At 41.9% G+C, this 14036-nt stretch overlaps 1 protein-coding gene across 2 annotated transcripts; it reads right to left on the bottom strand.

The window, feature by feature from the left end:
- Positions 1-1145: 1145 nt before the first annotated feature.
- On the bottom strand, positions 1146-13263 carry LOC308323852 (uncharacterized protein). Of its 2 annotated transcripts, none has more exons than XM_080775708.1 (5): positions 13175-13263; positions 3754-3917; positions 3166-3276; positions 2591-2722; positions 1146-2078 (listed from the first exon to the last, which is right to left on the bottom strand). In XM_080775708.1, the coding sequence occupies exons 1-5, from the start codon at positions 13203-13205 to the stop codon at positions 1896-1898; spliced, it is 621 nt and encodes a 206-aa protein (XP_080631834.1). In that variant the 5' UTR covers positions 13206-13263; the 3' UTR covers positions 1146-1895. The 2 variants fall into 2 exon arrangements, with proteins under 2 accessions (XP_080631834.1, XP_080631835.1); XM_080775709.1 differs by lacking the exon at positions 13175-13263 and adding an exon at positions 4379-4546.
- Positions 13264-14036: the final 773 nt, after the last annotated feature.

A 14036-nucleotide genomic window follows, 5' to 3' on the forward strand; every position in this document is an offset into this window, starting at 1 on the left:
AACTCTGCCCAACAGTGCGACGCCAAAGGGAAACCTCCCAAGATCATGCGTCTCACTATGATATTACTCTCATAATGTTTAATCATAACCATGGATCATTAAAATTGTGCATTTGTTTCATAGTTCATCTTTTTATTAATTGTAAGACTTTTGCCTACACAAAACGTTCTCTGAAACGAGACAAATACAGACATGAACAACATACAAAAGTGTTCTTTTCCCCCGTGCCAAACGAGCAAATGCATGACTTAAATTACATATAAACAATATGTGCCCACACATTTTCCAGTATTTAACATTCAGTGAGCTATTTGATTAAAAGTTAAAAAAATTAATATCCAATACATAAATAAAAACTATAAAAACTTTCTTCATGAAAAATGGGTAGAAAACATTTAAAAGTGCATTATGAAATCTACCTGAATCGTGCACAGTGGCTATAAATAATAATAATACATATAGAACCTGATAGCTGATCGGTATGTGCTATGGTGGGTGACACTATTTTAATGTTATGTTTTTCAGTAGGAAACAGATTATTTTGATCAAATAAATACAATTTCACTCTGCAGCGACAGTATATGTGCTGTGCTGTGTTCCACACATACAGCATCATTATAGAGTCTATATGCTGTATGTGTGGAAGTGCTGGTGTGCTCTTTCCTTCCTTCCTTCCTTCCTGCCTTCCTTTCTTCATGAAGTAGTCTCGCGTTGCCAGACTGTTGCCTCTCACAATTTTCAAATGCTTCCGTTCCGTCATACATTCTGGGGCAACGGAAGCTATGAATGAATGAATGAATGAATGGATGAATGAATGAATGGATGGATGGATGGATGGATGGATGGATGGATGAATGGATGGATGGATGGATGAATGAATGCATGAATGAATGATATTGCTCTGTCGTATGCTGGCTTGTGACGCAGTGCAATTGCCCATGAAGCACTGTGAGCAATGTGATCATTCCAAACATTGCACAATTTTAGAATGCCACACACTTTCTGGGCCTGCAAGTATTACACACACATCTCCCTCTCTCACACACTCTACCTACCCCCCCCCCCCCCCTCTCTCTCTCTCTCTCTCTCTACATTCATTTGTCTGTGTCACATCCTACACTATGTCATTTAAATACATGTCTCAGCTGACGGTGTCTTGGCAAAGAATCAGCACTGCACAGTAGGCCGTTGTAACAAAGCAAAAGTACTTTAAAATATAAATAAATAGCAACCAATACCAATAGCATAACATAAACAACACCTCATGTGCAACATAATAAATAAGAACAGTGGCTGTTCGTTGTTTAGATAGCCTACAATAAATAGCATAGTCAATAAGCAGTTTACAAATAAATAAATTCACGTTTACAGGACGGACAGATACATTATTAGAACATGGCGTGACGATGAAGGGGAAAATAGAGGTTGTCTGACACTATTTGTGAAGGAACTTTCACAGTGCATGGCAGGTAGTGACTTGTAGGTCTCGCTAAGGTTTTGGCAGGAGGAATCCTCAACCACAAAAGGAGATACCAGGCTTGTTTCACATCGTTGTCCAAACAACCACATCGACTATATCTGCAGTGCAGTGAGGCAATCTCGATACAGCACTTCCATGTTGGCTGAGTCAGACGGAGGAGGTGAGGTTGCGGTCAGCCAGTTATGTAAATATTCAGCAGAAGAGGTAGTGAGTTGTCCATGCAGGCTATTTTAAATATTAAATGCTCACAATATCTCAACATCCTTGAGCTTTGTATGGATTCCTGAAAGGGTTTTTCAGAGCACTAAACGGTGGCTTTCTGTGTTTGACTTGCTGTCCAATCCTGAGCCGCCCCCTGTGCCTACGGGTCATTATGTATTTCTAGTACAGACGTTGGGGTTCGGTACGGTTTCTCTCAGGCCTTGTAGCTGCTGATGTTTCTCAGGCTACGTACCAGATCGTGGCAGAAGATGCGTAGCCGGGCAAGGGTCTGGTGACTGGCCACCTGCAGCTCGTAGTTGCCGGAGTCGGCGAGACGAGATGCCAGGTCCGGACTCTGGTACTCTTCTATGTCGCTCACCTGAGCCAACGCCTGCATCTGGAGAGAGAGAGAGAGAGAGAGACGCTGATAATAAACCACAGGACACTTCACCAGTTTTCAACGTCTTTTCATATAATTGGTCCTCACTAATGTTCATGATAAAATAGCACAATCTTTTTTTTTCTACTCGGTCTGTGTCTCATAGGAGGGCTGTGGACAGTTCCAAAACCCGTCTTCCAGTGACATATTTTTTTTTAACAATTAGATTTTTATGATGGCTTCTAGTTCTATTATCGCATTGTAACGTTTCAGTAATAGAAAGCCTACAGTTTCTATTAGCTTGGATTCCCCATCGATGATGTCACTGGTGGACAGGTTAGCCTGTCGTCGTCCCCCCACCCCCCACCAAAGTCACAACATTTGCATCATGACGTGTTAGTCAGTTTGTAGATCTTAATAGTAGGTCTTAATGCTTGTATACCATGTCTGTGTATTATGTGTGTGTGTGTGTGTGTGTGTGTGTGTGTGTGCACTCCGTGCAGTGTATGCATGTGAGCGGTCAGACTTACGCTACGGATTTGTCCCAGCAGGTCTTGCAGGTCATTCATGAGGTATGTGAGACCTGACAGCTTGGTAGCGAGGGCTCCCAGCAGGTCGTGGTACAGCCGGACTCCTGTTGACATGCGGCTCAGACAGCGCTCCTGCACACACACCGCAACAGAATCACACGTCAGCCGAGCCATCGCAGCGCCACAACTCACACAAAAACAAAGGAATCACGACGTTCCACCACAAACCCACAATCTCAATTTGATTTATGTTCCATCATGGATTTGATTCAGTGCACTACAAAACATAACAGGAAAAGTATTTAACTCTGTGCTAAATTAACAGAATAGTTTACAGTATATAAAAGCACAAATAGGAGTATATGGATAGAATGGGGGAAAAAGCAAAATAAGTGATCTTAATCCTTTTCCCCCCCTACCTCTATCCTCTCTGTTCTCACAGAAACTATAAAATGACGGATAGCAGTCATAATCATACAGATGAGCAGATGGACACACAGACGGAGGCACGCACGCACGCACGCGCGCACGCACGCACACACACACACACCCGCGCAGGAAAAGTAGGTACTCACCAGGGTGAAGTGTTCAGACAGTGGTTTTAGTATTGGAGCATCTCGGATGCCCAGTGACATCCTCATGTCGTCTAGGTGTGCTGGCAGGCTGGACAGGTCAAGCTCCAAACCCTGAAGGGAGCAGGAAGACAGGAGCCTCTGGTTACGGATGTATCATGAACACGCACACACGCACAAACATGTGTGCATGTGAATGACTGCATGCACTCCCTGACACTGTAAGTCTCTCATTTTGTCTCACACGCATGCACGCACGTGGAAACGCAACACACAATATTATGCAAATGACTAGATCTCTAACAGCCCACATAGCTATGGAGTTGCCCGGACTTGTAGTCCCATTACCTGAGACAGCCTATCATTTCGATGCTCACAACTCCTTATCAGTGTCACTATGAATCAAGACAATGTGATAATTTCAATAAAACTAAGGAGAACAATTGCGCTGTCACAGACAATTGAAGAGTAGTTCACCCAAAACTGATGGGGATTCTCCAAATACCAGTGCATACAGTGATTCCACTGCTGATAAAGATCAGGCTGAACCTCCAGGCTGGAGTATATAGGCAAATAAGGCATTACAGTTACCTCCTCTATTACAATGGCGCTATACACCGTGGGGACCATGTCAACGCGGATCTTCAGCACAAGAGTCTTCATGCGCTCCGTGGTCCTTTTGAACTCTGGGTCATCCAACACCCGAACAGGTGCAGAGTGGACCAAAACGACCATGCAGCACTGCAGGGCAACAACTGGAATATATGAGAGAGAGAGAGAGAGAGAGAGAGAGAGAGAGAGAGAGAGAGCGAGAGAGAGCGAGATTAGGAAATGCCATGCCGACGCGTTCAGGTCGTGCGTAAAGTGCGCAGTAGTCAGTTACAGAGAGACTATTGTCTAGTCTACTATAATAATAATAATAATAATAATAATAATAATAATAATAAGTGTCTTTTTAAGTTACCAAAAAGCTTACTATAAAAGCCCCAACGTTCGCACAGGACTATATCTCCATTCTCCACAGATTCCACAACTATAATATACTGCAAATGCAATGCATGCAAGATCAAACACAGTTCTACGTTGTTCTATGTTTAAACATAGCTAGGATGCGTTATCAAAATAATATATAGACCTAATTAAGCAACTGTTTTAATGTGTTTTAGAGCACGCTAAAGTGTGCAGTCGCAATTTAGCGCTGACTCTGTAGACTTACGGAAAAGACGGTTCATTCTGTGTCTATGGAGGTCGCAGGTGGTCGTGGTCCCTTACACTTTCAGTTTCACTTACAGTTCCTTCAGTAGAGGGGACAACTTCTGTTCTGCGCCATTTGCACGACAATTGAGTATTTATGCCGAAATATTTCTCTCGTGGGATTTTCCAGTGACGGTGAACAGGCATTGTAAACGTTACTTTGCAATAACTAACAAAGAAGCAGCGGATGACTCCGACAGTTCCCGAAGTGACGAAAATATGAGGGGTTGAGTCAGGTATCGAGGGCGTCACCAAAGTCTGATCTATTCTAGATGTACATGGTAACAGGATAGTGTGCCAAAAAAAGTAAAGATGTGCCCAAATGACCGTATGACTTTTACTTCTATATTAATGATAACAATTAAATGGTATTAAGAAAGACGCAGGGTAAAATTAAAACTTTATACTGTTATTGTCTTCACATTTTCACATTTGATTGACGTAGCCTAATGTTTGTGTAGGCCTATATTGCACACATTTAAACAGAAGCCTGTAGGCCTACTATACAACCACCATTATTTTGTGCAATATCATCAATGAAAATGGGAGAACAATCTTTTCTGTTATAGGCTTGGAATAAACGTCTCCCATAGCTTAAACACTCTTATCTGTAGACAGCTTTACAGTTCAGCTCAAGACTAATTTCTGTCCACTGTTAGTTTAGTTTTTGAGCGGTGCTATAAACCGCTGCCAAGAACAGCCGTGTGTGTATGTCTGTCTGTCTGTCAGAAATTCAGAATGTCTGTTGCACAACCTATTTACCCCTGCTGATCATTGGGGTCATTCACAGTGAGCAGTCAGCTAATTGGGGCCACATTCGGGTCGCAGGCAGGCAGGAGGCTATGGAGCCATTTCAGGGCCAAAAGTTTTGATCATTTATTAAAAACAGTTGACGAAAAAACATTAAAATTGAAGTGGAAAAATAAGAATTGAAACCGAAAGTCTCACATTTGTATCTTGAACTTTGAAAAATAAAAAAACGTATTCAAAAGTTTTTTTTCAGTTCAAATGTATTTTTGATTTGAATCTAAATATATTTAGATTTTTTAGTAAATTATTATTTTTTAGTAAATTATTATTTTTCAGTTTCAGATCTTATTTTTACGGATTCAAATCATATTTTTACGGATTCAAATCTTTTTTTTTTCGGCTTCAGATTTTATTTATTTTTTCGCCTCTAACTTTTTTCACTTTCAGGTCGAAAACTTTTACGTCTTGTTTTGGCCCTGAAGTTGCCTGGGGGCGCGGCCTCAACCGAGAGGGGCGTGGAATCCTGATTGACAGGTCCCCCCCTGTGTAGAGTGTAGAGGCCTCTACTCTCTGTGTTGCTCCATGCCACCCAGCGTTGGGCAGAGGCCTCTACTCTGTGTTGCACCATGATGCCACCCAGCGTTGGGCAGAGGCCTCTACTCTGTGTTGCACCATGATGCCACCCAGCGTTGGGCAGAGGCCTCTACTCTCTGTGTTGCACCATGATGCCACCCAGCGTTGGGCAGAGGCCTCTACTCTGTGTTGCACCATGATGCCACCCAGCGTTGGGCAGCGTTGGGCGCACGCACGCACGCACGCACGCACGCACGCACGCACACACACACACACACACACACACACACACACACACACACACGTAAGTTAACCTTTTACCTGAAAGTCTTCTCAGCCTCAAGCTGAACCCAGAAAAGACTGCAGCTTCTCTTCTGAATTCCCAGCTAAGTCCTGCCCCATGCATGAGCTTTTATAGGTAGAGATAATAATGCCATGCCAACAATATATATAATTTTATAGTTAGGTGTAAAAAGCAACGGGTGACATTATTTATTTTTCCATGAATGCTCCATCCATGTATATTGTGTGAGAAGAGAGAGGGTAGAGGTAGAGTGAGAGCAAAGGCAAAGATGCTAAAAAGAAACGGCTTGAATAGAACACGAAGATACTGTATATACACACACCCCTTGCGCCACCCCTTAACCCTTATCCCTATACTTATTTGCCATTTTTTACTATTTAAAAAAACATTTTAAAATAGTTCAAATAGCTGATCTACAAGCTCACAACATGTAGATGTAGATCGGCTAGTTTAAATTATTATTATTAAATTAGGCGTACTAAATTATTTTCAAAATAGTAAAGAAAATGGTTTAGGGATAAGGATGGCGCAAGATGGAGCCCTGTGTATGCAGTGTATGAAGGCAGATGTGCATGCTATTCAGAATGAGCATCATTTGCAGGTGTGTATATGTTATTTTGAAACACCCAGGATGTTACAGTGTATACATGTATTGTTCTTAAGGCACACTCCCATCATATAGGAATATAGTTTGACATGAAGTGCATGAAGTAGTCCCCCCCCCCCCTCCCCACCACCACAGCACATGCATTGGCATGGTGGGTTGTGGATGAATGACGAGATTAATGAGATTATCTCTGTCAATCAGAAAATAAATACATAATTTCCGTGCTTGTGTGCAGTATAGCACAAGATGAAATGTGTGATGTGTTTTGCACCTATTGAATGGCAAGAGGAAGACCGAATTGAAGTCTATTGATTTTGATATTTTTGATAATTATAAGCCTATACTTAGGCTAATAACCTACTGCATTGATGAAGAAGATAATTAGGCTACCAATTGGTACAATTTTAAGTATTGTACCAATCCATGTGTTTTCCTTCATCTGCTCATTGATGTTGAAAGTAGGCTTATAACTTTAAAGTCTTCAGTAAAAGTCAACCTATTTAAATGGACTTGACAAGATTAAAGCCAGGTCATGCATTAATAATAGTTGTATTTTACTTGAATATGTCTAGGGAGTGTTATACCTTGTTGTGCGGCAGTGTCACACAGCTAACAATGCATTGCATGAATTCAGCACTGGAACACAATACTTTGGAAACATCTTCCAGTGCATTCAAACATGCTGACCTTTTCCTACAGCTTGCTTTAGTCACAGACACCGTCTTGCTTCTTTTATACCCGCATTCATTGTTGTTAAGTACCATTTCTTTTTCCATTGGTGTGAATACCAGGCTTACACTCTGGCACTGTTGCAAATGCCTCTCAATCAGTTGTTGCATTGAGCCGTAGCCTCCTAGACTACTTGCGAAACAGTTGGATGACTGTCAAATGTTGAGAAGAGAATCAGATTGAACCTGGGAACGTCAGAGCTGTTTTACATTACAGTGCAATTACATTTCAGGACATTAATCAAGCAAGAGGACATATAAACCCTTAAATCATAATCTCTTAGCACACTGTGCGTAGGCCAACATCTGAAAGTTTACAAAACAGGATATTGTGCCGTCAAAGAACATCGCTTACCGTCTAGTACTCTAGTAAGCAAAAGTACCGCAACATTACAGTAAAGTACCGTACTTTGTTGTTTTGCACCACTGCTGCACATGCAATTCACCATTTCATCTGCACACCAATATCTTTCTTACTCTCAATCTTTCTTACTCTTGAAATTCTTACTTGTAAACTTTCTATCCTGTTCCTACAAACAGATCTAGAAATCCTAGAGGCCTGTAAGTGGGCAGTGGTGTAAAGTATTTACTTAAGTACAATTTTGAGGTATTTGTATTTTTTACTTTACTACTCCACTACATCTCAGATCCAAATATTGTACTTTTACCTCACTGCATTTATTTGACAGCCTTAGTTACTAGTTAGTTTGTACATTTGGATGACAAAACATACATAAGCCACTTCAGCCCCTATAAATGTTGGTCATTTGAAAATAGCCGAACTATAAAGCTCACCATATGTCACTAATCTCGCTATGTGACACATTGTGACTTTGTGGATCTGCTTTTTTCTAAATATTTGTATTAGAGGTGCTCTGATCAGGTTTTTTTGGGACCGATCCCAATCACTGATTGTTTTTCTCACGATTAGCTGTACCGGTTGACTTCTATACCACTTAAATGGTAGAAAAGATTGTTTTTTCCAGATTGGGTAAATTGCCCTTCACCAATTGAGTAGCCCAGCCTTACTCATCTGCAAAGAGAAAAGGCAGAAAGTGCATAGCTGGAAATGTCTGGACGGAACATCCATCAGATGTGTTTCCCCCGGATACGATATTTTCCGACCAATCACAACACTTGTTGCATACCCGAAGAATGTAAAAAAAGATTTGTAAAGCGTCAACGTCTCCTTGAGCAGTACTTCCGCCAAAATCCCGCTACTTCCACCAAACTCCAGCGCAGGACTTGCCCAGCGTGCCAATTGAGTCAATTGGAGTGAATCGACCAATCACCGATTGGTGGCAGATCGATCGGAGCACCTCTAATACCTTTTTCGTTTGAAAACTTAAAATGAGACATGCAGCATTAAAGAGTAGGCTACTTTATACTTTTGGTACTTTAAGTATATTTTGATACCAATACTTTTACTTGTAACAGAGCATTTATATATTGCAGTATTGATACTCAAGTACAGAATGTGAGTACATTTTCCACCACTGACTGGGGGTATAAACTATAAGTCAATCTCCAGACCACCTGTTGAAAGATGTATGTGTGACACTGACACCCGCATAAATAGCATTAGCAGCACCGCTGTTCGGAGCAGCTCGGCAGCCCAACATGACCCAAGGGGAAAGCTCACGCAGGCAGGGAGGAGAACAGTTACCCCATGCTCGTCTCTGCAAGCTTGCTTGCAGAGGCGGAAAGTTCTTATAACGGCAGGGGGTTCAAGCAGCCCCCCCCCCCCCCCCCCCCAGCGGTGGAAAAAAACGAGTTTTGTTTTTTCGAACAAAAGCCACCTTATTAGCATTTGAATGCGGCATGCGCGGCGGCCCAACACCTATGACTACGTGCATGACAACATGACCACTGGGGAGGGGAAATTTCAGTGGACAGTCAGTGGGTGCATAATTTACTGCAGTGCATATAGATATATTTTGCCAAAATGCAGTGGGTTCAGTCGCGCCTTTGCCAAAATGCCAGGGGGTTCAATCGCGCCTCTGAACCCACGGAGTTTCCGCCACTGCTTGCTTGTAAACAACCTCAACATTTTAGGTGAAAAAGAAGAAGCCACAGAGTTGCTCAATCCTACTATAAATCTACGAAACCTACGGAATCTCGGCGTGTGTCTGTGGCTCACATATCTCGATATTTCCGAGATAAACCGCCCGGCCGTTCAACTTCAAACTTTGTGCTTGCATGCTCCAGGGACTCAAGGGAGTGCAGTCTGGGTCTATCCACACAGAAGAGTAACGTCATAATAAAGTATGCCAATGACATGACCATCCTGAGCCTTATTCAGGGAGGAGATGAGTCAGTGTATAGCCTACAGGGAACAGGTGAACATCATCATTTGCTAGGGAGAGGTTCAATGATCTCGACCTCAATATGGATAAAACGAAGGAAGTCATTCTGGATTTCAGACACTGCAACCCTTCACGATCAAGGGGAAAGAGGTGGAGCAGGGACGGGAGGCAGTTTTACGTTTATTTCTCCTTAATGTGTGAAAAGATCTGTGCGGGATTGAAAACACTGTTGCTACAGCGAAAAAAAGCGCAGCAGTGGCTGTACTTCATTAGGGTGCTGAAGAAGCATCCTCAGCTTCTCACTCTGGCTACAGAGGACTCGTCGAAAGCATCCTCACCAGCGGCATCACTACAAAAGCTCCAAAGAGGGTTCCTTATTAATCGAGGTGAAAACATGCAATTTAATGTCATTGTCAACATTTAGGCCGCTACAGTATGGATAGTAGTTCCACTCGGATCTCTGGGCCAATTTCAGGTTCAGAGAGGTTTGGGTCCATCATTTTGAACCTGATCTGTATTATCTACGGTAATCTAATATTTATTCTGACTTTATTACTAAAGTGATGTTTATTGACATGCAATGTTTCATGTAACTTTCATTATAGAGCAAGCTTGAATTTATCTTAATCTGAAAGTCTGAAAATTACTTTAACAGTCACAATCTGTCATTTACAGATAAATCATTTACAATCAGTGTATTGGAGTGTTGTAACTCTCTCTTTCTCAATGGCTCTGTTCCAGACCCCCCCCCCCCACACACACACACACACAGGTATAGTAGAGTAGCGGAACGTGACCAAAATTAATTATACAGTTACCGAAATCACGCTATTTTGAAATAGGGCAATTACACACTCAGGCAGTGAATTTCCACTATACAGCTGCTGCAAAAAAGTATATAGACAAAAGGTATCCTTCCTCCAAGTTGTACTGCTTGTCAAGGTGTAGACTTCTGTCCAAAAATCCAGCAAATCGTTACACACCATCTATATAGTCATGTGTTCAAGACGGATCTGTCCGGTATTTCATATGCCATCCTAATTGGCTGACATTGGCTTTCAAAGTTTGTAGGATTGGCCCGATTTGAACAAAACGCCTCAAATCATGAACGCAGCGTGCAATTTACATGAAATCTTTCACAGACTTTCCTACTAGGCTGAGGAATATATCCCACCCTTTTCACATTGGCCTGTTATAGCGCCACCAACAGGTGGATTTTTGCAAGACACATTTTTGGAACAAAATGCCTCAAGGCCTAAGCAGGGGTTTTCAACTGATTGTGAACGAGGGACCACCACCCTGACTTCCAATCAACCTGGGGACCACTATTGTGTTGGGTGGGGAAGTGGTGATATGGGCTAAGATTAGTGCTTTTGTAAGTTAACACTTGCTATGCATCCCATGTGTATACATCCCACTGTTTCTGGTAAAATGTCCTAATAATAACTCAACCAGACAATCAGCGCAGCAGTGGCTGTACTTCCCCTGTACACTGTACACTTCCCCCTTCTTGAGATTCTGTTGAATTTCTTGAACTCCAACTTGTCAGTAAATTACTATAGATGGACTCATCACAGGTCACTAGAAGATTTAAAACAAATCCTACATTACTAAATGCATGGTCAGGGACCACATGCAATACCTCCACGGACCACCAGTGGTCCACAGACCACCTGTTGAAAACCCATGGCCTAAGAGACATGACACCCTTTTCACATTGGCCTATTCTCCATATGCAGGCCATCTTACCAAATAAGTTAATGGCAAGGTGCACCGTGCTACCTAGGTGCAACTTCCAATGGCAGCCCATTCATCCAAACAGAAAAGTATTAAACAACGTCAAACTCACCAACATTGCAGCTGTGCGGAAAGCTTGGATTATTCTCTTTCTATTCTCAAAGTGTTTGTTTCATAAAATCACACCCGTGTGAACTGAGTGGTGCAACTCCCCTCTCCTCTCTCATTAGCAGGAAACAGTGCAGCACTATCTCTCTCTCTGTTTCTGGCAAACAGCGCCCCTACTAGTACTAATAGTCATTCTCGTGCTCATGGCCACATAGGTAGGTGAACACGAACATTGCTGTTCCTTGGAGTGGTTCCACCACTCAAAAACCCCCTGTATAAATTAGCTACTTTGTGTCCTTGCAGGTGATTATTTTTCTATGTGCTGGTGTTTGGAAGTGCTTGTTACTGATATCACTCAAATGTCCAGTGTACCACCTGTTTTGAATTAGCACATAATGCAAGAGGCAGCAGGACATTGCTGTACTGAAAACGAGTGCTTCCAAACTCTGATGGAAACCGCAGTCTGCAAATGGTCAATTATAGCGCTACCAGGAGGCCACAACAGAAAATCAAACTTTACTCAATCTTATCAGCATTGTGTGACTTAAATATGTCACAAAATATGCCTGTACTGTCTAATGTAATTCATCATTAAAAGTGAGGTAAAAAAAAAAAAGAAAAAAGAAAAAGCTCTAGGTCTGCTATTTTTGAAAAATCGTGAAAATGTGGAGCAAATCTTTGGATATATATTCTTTCAGAGCGAACGTTTTTAACCTTGCTTCTGAGGGGATCCTGCAACAACATATTTTCAGATGGGGGTCGGCGGCGAATTACAGTACCTCAAGTTTCCATGCATTGTTGTACTCAAACTTAATGTTTGACAAAAGTTTAGTGTTCTAGGGCTAAAAGACGGTGATCCTCTTTTTTTCCAAAGGAAACTGTTGAAATCATCATTATCTGTGAACCTTTTCCAAGTCTATGCAACAGGGAGCAGAAATGGAATGACCAGCCTCAAAGAAATGTGCTTTAAGGGTTTGAGTTTGGCATTCCAACAGAATTTGTTGCTCAGATCCTAATCTCTCAAGACAGATTGCAGATGGGTTCCCAGATTGCTCAAATCCTAGTCAGTGATGGCATAGATAGACCAAGTAGCGTTTTACTTTTAACATCGTCAATCATCATTATGGGGCTGCCATGTTCTACATATCTTAAGGGCACACGATTGACACACGCCACATATAGTAGGTAATTTCCCTCTGGGGGGAAAGTATGCGCTGTGACGTAAATTCTGGAGGAAGCAGGTCTGAATAGACTCAACGTCACAGGTTTCCAGCGGGGACATTTAAAATTGTGCAACTGAGGATCAGACGCTAAAATATGCCAGTCAGCGTCTACAGGTATGTAAAATCACAGAGAAAACTGAGTAATGAACAGTATTATCTTCCACTCCCCCCCCCCCCCCCCTTACATGTGATAACATGATTGTTCCCATCAAACATAGTCATATTAAAAGTTCAGTAGAATATAGGCTACATTACTAGGTTTCTCAAAAGTAAAAAAAAAAAATTCCCGAATCACCTTCACACCATTGTAATCATTTCCCATTGTTAGAGCCGACTTTGAGGTGACTTGCATTTTCCCCTCCGTTGGGCATAGCGTAAAGAGCAAAGACAGTGAGTGACAGGTTAACCTGATCTTGACCTACTTGTGTAGAGTTTGATTGACATCAAACACATCTTGGTGATGACAGCCGTCCCACGCTCTACAAAGCCATTGGATAATAGCCAAATTTGAGAAAAAAGCACCAGTCCTGCAGTGGTTTGAAAAGGGATACAAAAAAAAAGTAATGCTGCATAAAGTACGTTATGTCCTACTCCCTAGTGGGACCTAGGCTTGGGCGATATTGATTTTTTTGATATCTGTATTGATGCCGTGAATAATATCACGATAATCGGTATTAACGATTATGGGCCTTTTTCATTTGGCTGGAACCCGAAATGCTGCCAAACAGCTTTTTTTTACGAACCAACTTGCTAGGACTTGTTACTCTCACCGGCGCCATGTTGCGTTTGCTTTCCTGGGCGGAGGCGGTCCGACAATGCGAGAATGCTGCTGTCGCCGTAATTCAACGCCAGTGCCAGTCAATGCATGGACACTAAGTTATTAGGCAAATTATAGTCGTTTAAAATTAAATACTCGTAAATTCCTCACACAGACAGTAATGTAGACGTTTATTTTTTAGTATTCGGTTTTATTTATATACTCCGCGATATTACCGATATTGATTTCAAATATTGCAGTAAACGGTAATATCGGTATATTGCCCAAGCCCAGTGGGACCAATTTAGTTCTTCTCAAACTTCAGTGTTTTTCCAAACAAACATTCTGAAATGTTTGCCAACTATGGGCCTGGATATAACACTACATACAATTGGTGCAGCGTGAGCATACATCGACCCAAGTACAATTTACAATTTAGGCATTTAGCAGACGCTCTTAATCCAGAGCGACTTACATTAAGCAAGAACAAAAAGCATGGGAATACATCACATAAAGACATTTATCAT

This window comes from Protomyctophum bolini (assembly GCF_963924005.1).
Source record: "Protomyctophum bolini genome assembly, chromosome: 11".
NCBI lineage: Eukaryota > Metazoa > Chordata > Actinopteri > Myctophiformes > Myctophidae > Protomyctophum > Protomyctophum bolini.

Bases quoted from the DNA above. Each gene is read 5' to 3' on its own strand.
- LOC308323852 (XM_080775708.1), bottom strand. From the start codon at position 13,205: ATGTGTTTGATGTCAATCAAACTCTACACAA. The intron at 3,918-13,174 runs GTAGGTCAAGAT...CATATATTCCAG, and splicing joins GTCAATCAAACTCTACACAA to TTGTTGCCCTGCAGTGCTGC. The intron at 3,277-3,753 runs GTAACTGTAATG...TGCTCCCTTCAG, and splicing joins GCGCCATTGTAATAGAGGAG to GGTTTGGAGCTTGACCTGTC.